At 50.3% G+C, this 14673-nt stretch overlaps 1 protein-coding gene across 1 annotated transcript; it reads right to left on the bottom strand.

The window, feature by feature from the left end:
* Nucleotides 1-859: 859 nt before the first annotated feature.
* On the bottom strand, nucleotides 860-14276 carry EDC3 (enhancer of mRNA decapping 3). Its single transcript, XM_039337542.1, has 7 exons — nucleotides 14158-14276; nucleotides 12503-12680; nucleotides 11039-11349; nucleotides 9369-9701; nucleotides 4813-4966; nucleotides 4482-4699; nucleotides 860-2482 (listed from the first exon to the last, which is right to left on the bottom strand). Exons 2-7 carry the CDS (start codon nucleotides 12664-12666, stop codon nucleotides 2148-2150), a joined length of 1515 nt encoding a protein of 504 aa, XP_039193476.1. The 5' UTR covers nucleotides 12667-12680; nucleotides 14158-14276; the 3' UTR covers nucleotides 860-2147.
* Between the last annotated feature and the right edge of the window lie 397 nt (nucleotides 14277-14673).

The following is a 14673-nucleotide window of genomic DNA, read 5'->3' as shown; positions in this document are numbered from 1 at the left end:
TATATTTATCTGAAGATGAGCTGTAAATGGAATATTTGCTAAGAAATATGGTTTGAGTGCCATACTAGCCAGCACCATGACAAATCCTGAATTGAAATGAGCTACAGAAAAGTGCTGATTGTCTAGTACGCCGTTATTGCACCATTTCTTCTGACAGACCCGCTTCATCGTTTGCCATTTGTCTCAGCAGAGGGCTGGACTAGATGACCTCCAAGGTCCCTTCCAACTTTATCATCCTCATTCATTCCTACGGATAATTTATGCAAAAGGTCTGATTTTTCAGGGATTTACACAACTCTTGAGCCATTCCAAGATCTTGTATTAATTCAACCCAAGCTTGTGGTTCGATCTTAAAAGATGCACAACTTCCATTAAATTATAAGTTATATGCATGGCACTAAACACCACAGTAAGAATCGGGGTGTGTAAATTCTCTGCCCCCGTCTCCAATTTTAATTTTTTAAAATGTATTTTAAGCCTAAATTAGAGAGAGGCCTAGTGGTGAAGATGCTCGCCTCCCATTCGGAAGGTTGAGAGTTCAATTCCAGGGAGCAGCAGATGTTTTCTCTCGCAGGGTACCTGCTATGAACTCCATATAGGTGTTAGGAAGGGCATCCAGCAGGTAAATGCTCAGCTCTATCCAGTCACCCTGACTCTACCCTGAAGTAAGGGATTATGGGGTCATAAGAAGGGAGTTTAAGTCTAAATTAACTAGCACGGTAGCTGTTGCTTATATATGTATTGATTACAACAGTGTCGATAGCTTCGGTCTGGCTGACATTTCTTGGGGGACGGAGAGAGAAACACCAATGTCCTGCTTGGGAAGCAAATGGAAATGAACACGACTTGGCAAGCGAGCTGCTTTTACTGCAGTTTAATCATTGTGATGAATGAGAATTCTGCATGGCATCTTTGGAGACGAGAAAAGGCTGAGCATGGTGGATTTCTTGAAGCCGGGCGTCTTCCGCATCCCACTTGGCTAATGCACGGAGCGCCTGAAATCTACACAGCGCCACAGGACTGCAGGAACAAGCCCCCCTATAGCAAGAACTGGGTCCCCGGAGAGCATGGTAAGAATTCCCCACAAAAATGGAGAAACACAGGAGAAGCAAGGGTCAGTACGACAGTGCCTACAGAAACGGTGGCTCATGGGCTTTTCAGTGTGCACGACCACAAGGGTTGCAAGCCAGCTGCCTCTTATGGGTGTCCTGGACTACCTGACGACATCACGTCCGTTCCATAAGCCCTGCTGTGTGCTTGTTCTAAAGGGAAGTAGACCATTGTGCCAGGATCGAGCACTTAAGCCTTCCTGGACCTTTGTATCCAATGGGAACGGCATGGGCCCAACAAAGCTCCTAGTCCTTTCTGTCCTGTGCACATAGTGCCCACCAGAAGGGAAAAAAAGGAACAGCCATTAATCAGCGTTATGCTCTTCACAGTAAGATGGCAGGGCGCAAGTTATGGTGGAAACCTAAACGTTGGCACTATCTTGTCTGCTCCTCAAGCACCCCGAGCCCCTGACGACACCCACACAACGTTCACGAGCAGAAACGGGAGAAGCAAGTGCTCATTTAGCCATGAGAAGGGAAACGAGGGCTGGTCCTGGGACGGAGCACGTTACCGCGCCACGGTGACCCAAACGTGGCCATCCAAGAACACGCGAGTTTGAAAGAGAGAAAGGACAATCCCAGCACAGCCAAATTGTGCTCGTTTCTCCGGTGATCCCGGAAGGCCAGGGGCAGCACCCAAGCAACCTTTCCCACTTTAGTGCTGAAAGAAAAAAGAAAAAAAGAAACCCCAAAGTTGAAAAGAAAAATCACAACGGTCTGGTACACAACCAAACCCAGCAGGGCTCCTGGCGAGAGTTTCCTCCCTGCTCAGTTTCCCACCACCAACTGTGAGCGGGTTGAAGACGTGAGCTGCCTCCTTCGGCAATGGCACAAGAGCGTGGATGGCTCAGAGGAAGAAGAGTCCTTGCGGTTCTCCCCCCCCCCCAGCGCTGCGCCGCTACTCCTTGGAGCAGAAACACAGCCCAGAAGTTAATATTTCCTTAAGGCGTCCGAACGTTTCGTAACTGCCGGGATCCGTCGGGTAGTCTTAGGCGGTCTTCCCCTGGACAAGAGGGGCCAGGTTTCCCTCGCTTTAGCTTAGGTCGAGTGCAGCGGGATGACAAATTTGCAGCCAAAGGGCGAGTGGTAATTTATGCCCACCTCCTGGAACACTTTCCGGGGGATGCCGATGTCGCAGAGATAGAGGCGGCCGGCCCTCTCGCTCAGGGGCAACGGCAGTCCCAAGGCCAGCGACCACTTGGCGTCGACCTCTTGCTCCATTTCGTTCACGGGAGGGTCCAAGCTGAGGACGGGGGCTCTGTTCTGGTTGGCCCAGTCCACGGCCGCTTTGTACCAAGGCTGGTCCCTCAGGAAAGCGTTTTCGTGGCAATCCAAGCAGTTTATCACGAGGTCCACAGGCGTCTCTGGGAGATCTACGGGGAGGGAGGAAAAGAGAGGGCCTTAGGCATTGGGCTGACGGGATATGGTGCCAACCCCGGCCACGGACAGCTTGGGACCAGTTCCTCTCTCACAGCACTGCGGTGGAGATCAAAAGGGAAGCCCTCCGTGCGGGGTGGAATACAAATCAATAAAGTCGTAACGTATAGGAGGTTTTGCAGGAGTCTCTCAGAAAGGCTAGTAACCACTCAGGAAAGGACTTTGGGGGGCTCTGAGTAGTCTTAATTTGTCGCCTCTGCCTGTGGCCCAATTCACCTATTCGGCTTGTATCCCAGAGATGGAAAAACAAGCCAGCATCTCCCCACTAGATGGAGCTAATAAGGTTCAAAAATGTAACAGGCGGTTGAAAGCAGCTAATGCTTTTCCCATCTAGAACAGTGGTTCTCAACCTTTTAATGCCGTGACCCCCAACCGGTCGTAAGTCGAGGACTGCCCAAATGGTGCAGCACCGTTTGCAGAATGGGACTTTCGGCAGGCTCAGCAGGGCAGAGACAGCCTGGACAATTCCTATTGGCTTTTGAAAGCCAACAGAATTAGACTCTATTCAAGAGAGTCTGTTCTATTGGCTTTCAAAAGCCAATAGAATAAAAGGGAGTAGCCCAGCTAAGGAAAAGGGGAAAAAAATGGCGGACTGCGTTGTTTGGTGACCCCCGTGAAATGGTCGTTCGACCCCAAATGGGGTCCCGACCCACAGGTTGAGAACCACTGGTCTAGAAGCTTTAGTAGACCTCAACTTCCTCGGCCTCTTCCAACTGCCCCCCCCCCCGGCATTAGCAAAAAACAAAATATTCCAAATCTGCCACACACCCCCAAAGCATGATTGGATTACAATTTCTATCACCCCACCTTCTCCCTAAGCCTCCCCCCCTCCCCCTTTCAAACAAACACGAAAGGCGACATGACTTCTGGAGGGTTCCAAGACGAGATCCAACTTTGTGAATCCCTTAACGGATGGTTTTATGGAGGGCTTGGAACAAAATTCAGGCTTCCCAATTTCAAGTTTTTAGAGGGTGGGAAAATCTGGGTAGTGATCTGGAGCATTTTTTTTTAAAGTTTTATCCTGTTTTTCTGTTTGCTATTTTATTGTGCTGGCTTTTACCGTGTTTATGATTTGGGGGCTTATTAATTAGCCATCTGAAGACTTTGAAATTGAGCGATAAATTTGAGGGGTCCTTGGTGCTCTCTGAGCTTGCTTGTTTTCTTGCAGACGTTTCATTACCCAAACTAGATAACATCTGGGCTAGTTAGTATAGGGCTAGCACTGATGATGTTCTAGATAACATCAGGGCTAGTTAGTATAGGGCTAGCACTGATGATATTCCTTAGTTGGTTCATTATTATGAGCCGAGGTGGCGCAGCAGTTAGAGTGCAGTACTGCAGGCCACTTTAGCTGACTGTGTTCAGCAGGTCAGCGGTTCAAATCGGCTCAGGGTTGACTCAGCCTTCCATCCTTCTGGGGTAGGTAAAATGAGGACCCAGATTGTTGGGGGCAATGTAAATATATATACATATACATTGCTTACTGGTGTACACCGCTTAGAGAGTGCTTGCACTTAAAGCGGTATATAAGTCTCATAAATAAATAAATAAACATCTGCAAGAAAACAGGCTCACAGAGCACCAAAGACCCCAGAGTCTTCCTCCTCCTCCTCCTCCTTCTCCTCCATGCAAAACCCACTCCCTTCTAGCACTGATGATGTTCCCTAGTTGGGTCATGAAATATCTGCAAGAAAACAACCCAGCTCAGAAGCAGCCAAGAACCCCATTCTCCTTTTCCTCCACTCTGCCTCCCCCCTCCCTTTTAGCACTGATGATGTTCCCGAGTTGGGTCATGAAACATCTGCAAGAAAACAAGCAAGCTCAGAGGGCAACCAGGACCTCACATTTCAACCCTGAGCTACAAATATTCTCCTTTATTGGTAGAGAGAAATTTCAAAGGCAGAGCGAATCCCCCCCTTCCACATTGGCAGTTACCTTTAATACTGGACACCTGCTGGCCTTGCGTCTTGCCGAACAGGGTCAGTTCATTGGTGATGGATTCCAGCATCTTGACGAAATTGGGGAGGAAGAGAATGACATCCACGTCGTGATTGGAGAGGTGTCGCCCACAGCTGATTCCCTGGGCCCCTTTCACGTGAGGGCCGCACAACAAGGCAACGGTAGGTCGCTGATGGATGTTTTTGGGGTTCAGCCTGAAAGCGAAGGAGGTTTTACTTTCGTCACGTGTGGATCTGCCGGCTAAGGTGCAGAAGAGGAAGCCCCGCTTGTCGCCACCGCTCTAGGAAAAGAACTTCCGAATCTTTACCTGTTGGGTCCTCCGAGCAAACTCAGTGCCATCTGGCTGGCACACACCCCCGCCATCTCCAGCCTCCGCTCCAGCGTCAAGCCGTGTTTCTCAGCCACGGAAAGCAGCTTTTTGTGTAGCTCGTAAGAGACACTTGGGACCACCAGCCCAGAATCTGAAAGGCCAGAATCAGCAGTTGTTGATGATGATGATGATGATGATGGAAGGGACCTTGGAGGTCATCTAGTCCAGGGGTTTCCAACCTTGGCAACTTTAAGACTTGTGGACTTCAACTCCCAGAATTCCTGGCTGAGGAATTCTGGAAGTCCACATGTCTTAAAGTTGCCAAGGTTGGAAACCCCTGATCTAGTCCAACCCCCTGCTCAGGCAGGTAACCCTATACCATTCCAGACAAATGGCTGTCCAGTCTCTTCTTAAAAACTTCCAGTGTTGGAGCATTCACTGCTTCTGGAGGCAGGTTGTTCCACTGGTTAATTGTCCTCACTGTCAGGAAGTTTCTCTTTAGTTCTAGGTTGCTTCTCTCCTTGATGAGTCTCCATCTGTTGCTTCTTGTCCTGCCTTCAGGCGCTTTGGAGAATAGCTTGGCTCCCTCTTCTTTGGGGCAGCCCTTGAGATATTGGAACACTGCTATCATGTCCCCCCTCGTCCTTCTCTTCATTAAACTAGACATACCCAATTCCAGCAACCATTCCTTATATGTTTTAACCTCCAGTCCCCTAATCATCTTTGTTGCTCTTCTCTGCACTCTTTCTAGAGTCTCTACGTCTTTTTTACATCACGGTGACCAAAACTGGACACTTGGAATATGGCATCCAGTTTTGTTCACCACGATGTAAAAAAGATGTTGAGACTCTAGAAAGAGTACAGAGAAGAGTTATCCAAGAGTAAAGGGATTAGGGCAGATCCATCCCCTACGTCGCCATCCAAAGGAAGGACAGGCTCAAGCAACAGGACTTGACCCTTTTCAACTTGGCCATCCCACTCTGGAATTCTTTAGGACCGTCGACACAATGAATGGCTTTTTCAGTCACATGAAGCTGAAGGAACTATGGCTGCTCCCAATTCGATTTGCCAGCATGTGAACAAGCCTAAAAGAGACTTAAGCTGGTTTCAGAGCTGAGGGACAGAATCCAGACCGTCGAGAAGAAGCAGGGAGGCTGTGCTCCTCCGGATGTGTCTGAACTACAGTTACCAACACCTCATGCTAAAAAAGGGGGTTACTGTGAATTTGTGCAGCTATTGGAAGCATAGAAGACCCTCATCCCTTCCTTAAGGTATGGCTTACAGCGACAGAGAAGGAAAAAAAATGATTATTCTTAAAGATTATTTCAGTTGTCCCTCGGTAGCCTCAGTGCCAGATCTTGATGGGACACCTACCGAGGTAATCACAAGATCTGTATTTTTTTTAATAGCGATAGAACCTGGTTTGGTTTTGGCTTGAGAGAGATGGGCGAATTCAATTAAATCGAAGTGAACCCTGATTTGTGAACCCAATGGCAACAATAGGTTGTCTGAATGTCTTTTGTGACAAGCTTATTACAGAAAAAAGGGAAGCCAAATTGTATGTAGTTTGACCTTGCATGTTCACAGCCAATTAAAGTAGCTGCCTTATCTTTATCGGCTTTATTACGTTAAGTATCAATGTTTCGGGTATTTTGTTCTTGAAACTCACACTAAAACAGTGATAACTTTATTGCAAAACAACAACAACAAAAAAAACCCCAACCACCTAATCCTAGATATTCAAAGTCAGAGAGACACAAGCACTGGTTACAAAGAAGAGGGGGTCAACCTATTCTCCAAAGCGCCTGAAGGCAGGACAAGAAGCAACGGGTGGAAACTAATCAAGGAGAGAAGCAACCTGGAACTAAGGAGAAACTTCCTGACAGTGAGAACAACTAACCGGTGGAACAATCTGCCTCCAGAAGCGGTGAATGCTCCAACACTGGAAGTTTTTAAGAAGAGACTGGACAGCCATTTGTCTGAAGTGGTATAGGGTTTCTTGCCTGAGCAGGGGGTTGGACTAGATGACCTCTAAGGTCCCTTCCAGCTCTTCTGTGATTCTGCTAACAGAGCGGTTGTAAGTGCAAACCCAACATTTTCTGTGGGCAGAGTTTGGGAAGTAAGCAAGCGCTAAGCGACCGGTTGTAAAGCGAGGACTCTGCAACGCCTCTGAGCCCCAACGGTGGTGAATGGAGGGTGCAGAGTTGGGCTACTCTCCAGGGACACGGGCCTCTTTCGACATGATATTCGTGCTCTCGTTTCGCCGGCCTCGCGTGCCTCCACAGCTCTTGGCTCACGATAGCCCTTCATGTAAGGGGATCTTGTTGGGAACATGAGAGAGATAAGGTGTGCGATTACACCGCCCGGCTGCACGCAAGGCCAGTGCTGCACTACAGCTGCACGCTGCTCGGTGCTAATCGCTCTCAGCGTGAGCGCACCCAGCGGACTCCCCTCCCTGCTTCTCCCTCACGCAAGGGCAACCAGTCGGACCAGCTGTCTTAAATAAACTCAGGAAGGGCGGCAATCAAAAAGGTAGCGTGTAAAGCTAGAGGGGAAATATATATATATATAGATAATTACAGAGCTGCAACTGGAGGCTGGCCTGGAGCCAGATTTAAATTACACTTGGGCTGGGAGATAAAAGAGTACCACAGATCAGCTCAGGACTGGATAGGGTAGTGATGGTGAACCTTTTAGAGGCTGCAACCCCAAACCCACTTTTGTACCATCGTGTGCCGGGTGGACGTGGCGTATTGGGTGGACGTGGCTGCGGTGGTAACAACAGGCTGGGTGGGACTAAAAATTTCAATCAATCAATTCCAACTTTCCGAGATCTTTTTTTTCCCGCGAGAAGTTGAAATTAACTGATTGAACCTTTTTTTTTTTTTTTTGCACACGGCGGCAGAGGCCTAAAGCGAAAAGGTTTTATAAAACCCAGCTGAAGGCCTAGGACTGGGGTGAGGGCACGTGTGCCCACAGAGAGGGCTCTGCGTGCCGCCAGTGTCACACGTGTGATAGGTTCGCCACCACGGGGATAGTGTATCACCACACTTGCCAACCGACACAGCTTTGTGAAGGACACTGAAGGAGGCAGTTACACTTCCTTTGCTGGGCTCCTGCTTTTCTCCCACTCTTTATTCCAATTTATTCCAAATCCCACCCACGCCATTTGCCCCAGGCCTTATCACCAGTGCTTGCTTCTATGGGGTTGCCTGCAACCGCAGCAGGCTTTTTCCCTACACAAACTATGTTTTCTCCACCAGACTGCGGTCACCCTCCAATTCAACAGGTCACGTGAGAATCGCAGCTCCGCTCTGAGACCTAATCTGATTTGCTGGAGGCAAATGGCCCACAGTTGAGAGGAACATCGGGGGGGGGGGGGTAGCAGTGGCCAGATACACCAGCTTGCTCCAGTTCCTTCTCTGTGCAGAACATCTAAAGTAAATCAAGAGTAACCACACCGCTATTAGACCTTCCTTTTCAAAGCAGCGCCCCAAATAATTTCCTGAGACTTACAGGAAGTGTGTACAACTTACAACAGACATGTCAAACACAAGCCCGGGGGCTGGATGCGGCCCGCAAGGTGGTTTCATGTGGCCCGTGAAGCCATCCTGGAAACAGTGAGGGAACGGCCCCCACTGCCTTGGCCCTGGTCCAGGCCGGCCGGGAGCCCATGTACAATTTTGTGGTGGCCATCTATGCTGAAACGCATTCAGTCTTAGCTCCACAAGGCCGTCTGGAAACAGCGAGGAACCAGGAGAACCTTGAGCAGCAGCCTTGAGGAAGTGGGGCTGGGCTTGGTGCCGCGGGTGCTCGAAGGCCAGTCTGGGCATTTGACCTCTGCTGCCCAGGGCTCCACCATCCAACCCCCCCTGGCATGGCCTGAGAGGAACAGTGAGGCTCCTCCAGTGGACCAGGCCTTGGTGCTTGCCCTGGTCCCCACCCCCTTCTGCCAGAGACCCTCAGATCTGTCCCACTCCTGCCCAGGCCCCCACAGGCACCCTTGACGCAAATGATGTAGAGCTGGCCACGCCCACCCAGTAGGCTGCACCCACCCTGGCCACACCCACCCAGCCCCCCCCCGAGGGCAACTGCAATGCTGATGTGGCCCTCAATGAAATTGAGTTTGACACCCCTGCCTTACAACCTCAATTCAGCCCAACAGTTCTGGGACAGTTGCCAAAGGAGTTTTGCCCCATTTTACGACTTTCCATGCCATAGTTGTTAAGTGAAACACAGCCCTTGTTACGTTAGGAACACGGCTGTTTAGCGAAGCTGGGTTCCCTGGGAACTTTGCTTGTCAGACGGTCGCAAAAGCGGATCACGTGAGCAACCCCTCCCCCGGGGATGCTGCGACCGTCATAAAAGCGAGCCGGTTGCCAAGCATCCGAATTTTAAATCACGTGGCCATGGGGGGGGGTTGCTACAATGGTCATAACTGCGAAAAACGCTCGTAAGTCCATTTCTCCCAGTGTCGTTTTCACTTGGAACGGCCGCTAACCGAACGGCCGTTAAGCCGAGGACTGCCTGCAGGTGGGAAAAGCCAACCTTACCAGTGCAGAACTCTTTGCTCGGCTGGGGAACGGTGATCCTTCTGTACACGATGGGCTCAGACGCCAGGATGTTCTCATCGTGGCGATACCGGGCAGCCTTCTCGCTCGGCGTGCCTCGGGAGCGGGTCCCGCTCTTCCTCTCGTAGGTCTCGATCTCCTCGAACACGGCGGCCTTGTCGAAAAGGGCCAGGTTCCCCTCAAAGTCAAAATCAGTGTCCGGGATCTCCTCAATGTCGTCCCCAAAGCACTCGTCGTCCTTGTTCTTCATCGGGCCGTTCTTGGGGCCGCTTTTTTTCGGAGTCACCTGGTTGGGATGGCGGCTACTGGACGACCCTGGGAGGAAGGACAGTGGGGTCAAAGGAGCCAGGGATCTGCTTACAGCAGAGGTCCCCAACCTTTTGGGCGCTAGGGACCGGTTACGCAGAGAGAGGTTTTTCCGCGGACCGGAGGGTGCATGGTTTTGCGCGCTGCCTGCATCCCAAGGATGGGGCTTTGCTTGTTTGTGCGGACCGGTTGCTGGCATGCCGCGGCCCACTACCGGTCCCAGACTGGGGGTTGGGGACCCTTGTTCTAGTCCAACCCCCTGCTCAAGCAAGAGACTCTAAACTAGAGGTCCCCAACCTTTTGGGCAGGGGAGTTGGGGACCCCTGGCTTATCGAGTCATCCTCCACTTTGCTGGAGGATGAAGCCCCCAGCGCTGCCTTTTAAATTGTTCCTCCTTGGCTACAAAATGCTTAGGGTGGATTATGGTATCCTATGGTATCCTCAACTTGTGACCGGTTGAAATTACGGACCTCCCCAGGATGACTTAAGACCTGGGTTCCACGTTCTGATGGCTGCCCACCCAGTCACGGGATCACATTTCCAGTTCTCAGCCATCGCCATTCACAGCCCTTTGCAGCATCCCGCAATCACATGACTGCAATTTATCAGAATCACAGAGTTGGAAGGGACTTGGTAGGTCATCTAGTTCAACCCTCCCTCCCCCTGCCCAAGCAGGAGATGTGGATTTTGCCAAAAACCGCTTTTATTTTTGGTGCCTGGCAAAAAACGCCCACGGCAGACAGTGGATTCCTGTTAGCATTGCTGCGAAAAAGGCTGTTAAAATCGGGAACGGTCAGGGGGTGATCTGCTTAACAACCGGCGCGATTTACGGCTCTAATTCTAAGCTCAATTCCAGTCGTAAGCTGAGAACGGCTTGCATGATAGCAGTATTCCAATATCTCAGGGGCTGCCCCAAAGAAGAGGGAATCAAGCTATTTTCCAAAGCACCTGAAGGCAGGACAAGAAGCAACGGGTGGAAACTAATCAAGGAGAGAAGCAACCTAGAACTAGGAGAAACTTCCTGACAGTGAGAACAATTAATCAGTGGAACAGCCTGCCTCCAGAAGCAGTAAATGCTCCAACACTGGAAGTTTTTAAGAAGAGACTGGACAGCCATTTGTCCGAAATGGTGTAGGGTTTCCTGCCTGAGCAGGGGTTGGACTAGATGACCTCCAAGGTCCCTTCCAACTTTACTATTACTATTACTAACATGCATAAAGGCAGCCACCTTATCACCTGCCTTATCACAGGCAGGGCCACGCTCCGCATCTCAAGAAAGAGGAAGCTGGCAGAGCAACAGAGCCACGCCAAGGTGGGACAACGGAGACGACGCCAAAGAGACTCACACGAGTTGTGCCTGCGGCGGAAGTTTTTTGACGGGTTCAAGGATTCCATGTGTCGATCCACGTAGCTCTTAGAACATGGGTGCAGTTGGGGAGAAAGGGCAACCTCTTCGCTCTTTGCATCGGTCTTCCTGGGGATGTTCTGGGGGGCACTGCTGGGCTTCTTCAGCAATTTGCCAGTGCCATTCTGACTGGCACCACCCAGGCCCTCAAGAGCGGGAATGCCAAGGTCAGGGTGCTGGAAATCTCCACACTGTCCGTTATCGCCGAGGCCTGGAATCTCCAGAATCTTCAGCTCGGTGATGTCCCCAGCCCTAAAGAGGGAAAGAGAGCCAGAGAGGGGGTTAATTGCCCGCAACACTTGCCTCTCATTGCATCCTCTGCCCTGTTCTGTTCACTTCCGGCCAGCGTTGGATAGAAAAGGAAGAGCTACGCCTCTTGAGGGCTCCAGGCTGGGGAAGAGTGCTGTACAGGAACATAAATGAAGAGCCGAGGTGGTGCAGCAGTTAGAGTGCAGTACTGCAGGCCACTTTAGCTGACTGTGTTCAGCAGGTCAGCGGTTCAAATCTCACCGGCTCAAGGTTGACTCAGCCTTCCATCCTTCCGGGGTAGGTAAAATGAGGACCCAGATTGTTGGGGGCAATGTAAATATATATATATACATTGCTTACTGGTGTACACCGCTTAGAGAGTGCTTGCACTTAAAGCGGTATATAAGTCTCATAAATAAATAAATAAATAAATCACCCTGATTCATAGTTTAACCACAGAAATGACACTCTCAGAAGAACCTAAGTCTAGGTCTATTCAGTCACTTAAAGATGATTTCAGGTAGCCCAAGACTTACATTCTTTAACGTAACTCACTTTTGTAAGAACTGACAAGACTTCCAGGTTGCTGGTTTCCCCCCCAAGCATGGACAAAAAGACCCATCAACAACCCAAGAACTATAATCAAGCCATTTTCAATTGTCTGAATGTATACCCATTTTCCAAAGATGCTTCCAGCTTTCGAAATAGCCCATCCCTTTTATAAACACATATTGCAAAAAAAAAAAAAAAAAAAGACAGCAATTCAATTTGACATCAGCTGCTAGAAGTTCTGAAAAATAGCCATAGCTTAGTCTTATTATATACCGCTTCCCACTGCTTTACAGCCCTCTCTAAGCGGAATACAGAGTCAGCATATTTGCCCCCAACAATCTTGGGCCCTATTTTACCGACCTCGATAGGATGGAAGGCTGAGTCAACCTTGAGCCGGTGAGAACCGAACTGCCAAACTGTAGGCAGCCGGGAGTCAACAGAAGCAGCCGGCGGTGCCGCATTCTAAGCACTGCGCCACCAGGGCTCATATGAAATATAAACCACATATACCACGAATGCGCAATGCCTCCTGCTATATTTTCAGAAAAAAACCGACAACATTCCGTTTTCGAGCCTCAATGAAGAGTCCCGGAGAAGCGTTTACCTGAAGGTAACCTCCGGTACCAAACATTTGACTCCGTTATGGAAAGGCCGTGTGAGTGAAATTGTCTGGCTAGCTTGGTTCACAGCTGACACTCTTCCCTGGTAGACTCCCAGGCTATCTCCACAACTGATCGAGACGATGCTTCCAAGCCAATCTGTAGCCATGATTTCCCGGATTGCTGCAAAACAATCAAAGAGATGATAAGCTAATATATACTGCACCAAAAGAGAGTGTTTATAGCTCAGGGTCCAACTGTGGAGTCCTTGATGCTTTTTGAGCTTGGTTATCTTGCAGACGTTTCCTGGGCCAACAAGATTAGTTTATTACTCATATGTATGTATGTATGTATATAGCATGTGTATAGTCATAACACAAGTGGCCAGTGAAGTCAAGAGTATGATAGGTTTTGTGTGTTAGGTATGGATATGGGTAGATATATTCTGTCTTTTGAGAGCAGGCTCCAGAGTTTCATTTTTAATGTGGGCACAGGATGCTGATAATAAAAAATGACAATAAAGGTTATCTTATCAATATGAGATCATCAGCATCAGAGCACCATCAACATCACCAGAGCACTGATGAGGCTATCTAGTCGGGTGAGGAAATGTCCCCAAGCAAACAACCAAGCTCAGAGAGAACCAAGGGCTCCACATAGATTGCACCAAAATAATTTCTGAAATACGTTGTCTGTTAAGGATAAATCTTTTATTCGCTCCCTAACTGCCAGGTGCGTAGGCCGGGTTAAGAGGGCGATTGCCCAAAGTTATTCAGTGGGCTTGAGCGCTCCACCGGTCTCCCATCAGTCACTCTATCTGTATGTCCATCTGCCTAGCTGTCCATCAACCCATCTATCAGTCCTAGCTGTCCATCAATCTATATGTCCATCCACCTATCACAGAGGTCCCCAACCTGTTGGGCACCAGGGACCGGTGCCATGGAGAAAGGTTTTTCCACGGACCGGAGAGGGTGTGGTTTTGTGTGCTGCTTGCATCCCAAGGATGGGGGCTTTGCTTGTTTGTGCGGCCTGGTTGCTGGCAGACTGGGGGTTGGGGACCCCTGACCTATCAGTCTATCTATCTGACAGACGGGCAGGTGGGCAGACAGATGTGCTGGCTGGGAATTCTGGGTGCTGCAGTCCACACGCGTTAAACTGCTGAGGTTGCGAGTTCAAAGTCTGCAGCAGAACCCAGAGCCCACTGAAGAACTTGGGACAGTCCCTTCCTTAATTCCCAGGTCTATGGGAGGGAGGATAAAATGGTGGGGGAGGGGAAAGTCTCCCCCACTGAGCTTAGGGGAGAGGGGGTAAGCTCCCTTTTGGGGGGGGAGGAAGAACAACCCCTCCCCAGACTATCACGGCAAGGGCATCTGAGGGCAGACTCGAACCCGGGTCCTCTCCCCCCCCCTCCAACTTCTCCCCCCCCCCCAAGCTCCTAAATTCTGCTCTACGAACTGAACTTGGGAGGGGAGGAAGTGACGTCACTCCCTTCCAAAGGGGGCGTGGCCGAGCCAAAGAGGGCCAACAGGGGGAGGTTCCCCTCGCGCCTCCTCGCCCTGCCTGAACAGCCCCAGGCGGGAGAGCGGCGGCGGCCCTGGCCGGCGGAGAGGCGGGGACCCTGCGGCCCCCCGACAGGCCCCCCCCACGGCCGCCTCCACACCTGGGACTGGGAAGCCGAGGAACCGCGGGCTCCTGCCTTCGCCTCGCTCGACCCTCCGCTTCGGACGCCTTCGCTCCGGAAATGTCGCCCAGCAGGGGAAGTGGCCGCCACTTCCGTTTCCGCCTCTCTTTAAGGTACTCTAGGGATGAGGCGGAGAGACAGTGCCTTTCGTGGGAAGGTATACTGGGGCGCATGCGCGCGAGAGGGGCAAGGCGGTTGGAAGAGGAGCTCGCGGGGTGCTGGGCATGCGTATTGGCGATATTGGGGCAAGCTGCGGGTTGCTGCTTAGGGAAGCTGGCTCAGCGTTTTTTCTCGACCTTTAAAGTGTCAGGACTGCCAATTCCCAGAATTCCTCGCCTCGCAGGCTTTAAGGTGGGTGGACTTCAACTCCCAGAATCCTCCTGGTCAGGGACTTAGGGGAGTTTTATTTATTTTTTGTTATTCAGCTTTTATAACTTTTTTATAACAACTTTGAAAATGGTAATTTTATAACTTTTTTTTATAAGTGAATTGAAG

Source organism: Crotalus tigris, unplaced genomic scaffold, assembly GCF_016545835.1.
Source record: "Crotalus tigris isolate CLP2741 ecotype Arizona unplaced genomic scaffold, ASM1654583v1 scf7180000017683.1919423, whole genome shotgun sequence".
Classification (NCBI taxonomy): Eukaryota; Metazoa; Chordata; class Lepidosauria; order Squamata; family Viperidae; genus Crotalus; species Crotalus tigris.
The sequence above is the reverse complement of the archived record's forward strand: the minus strand, read 5'-3'. Positions and strand labels throughout refer to the sequence as shown.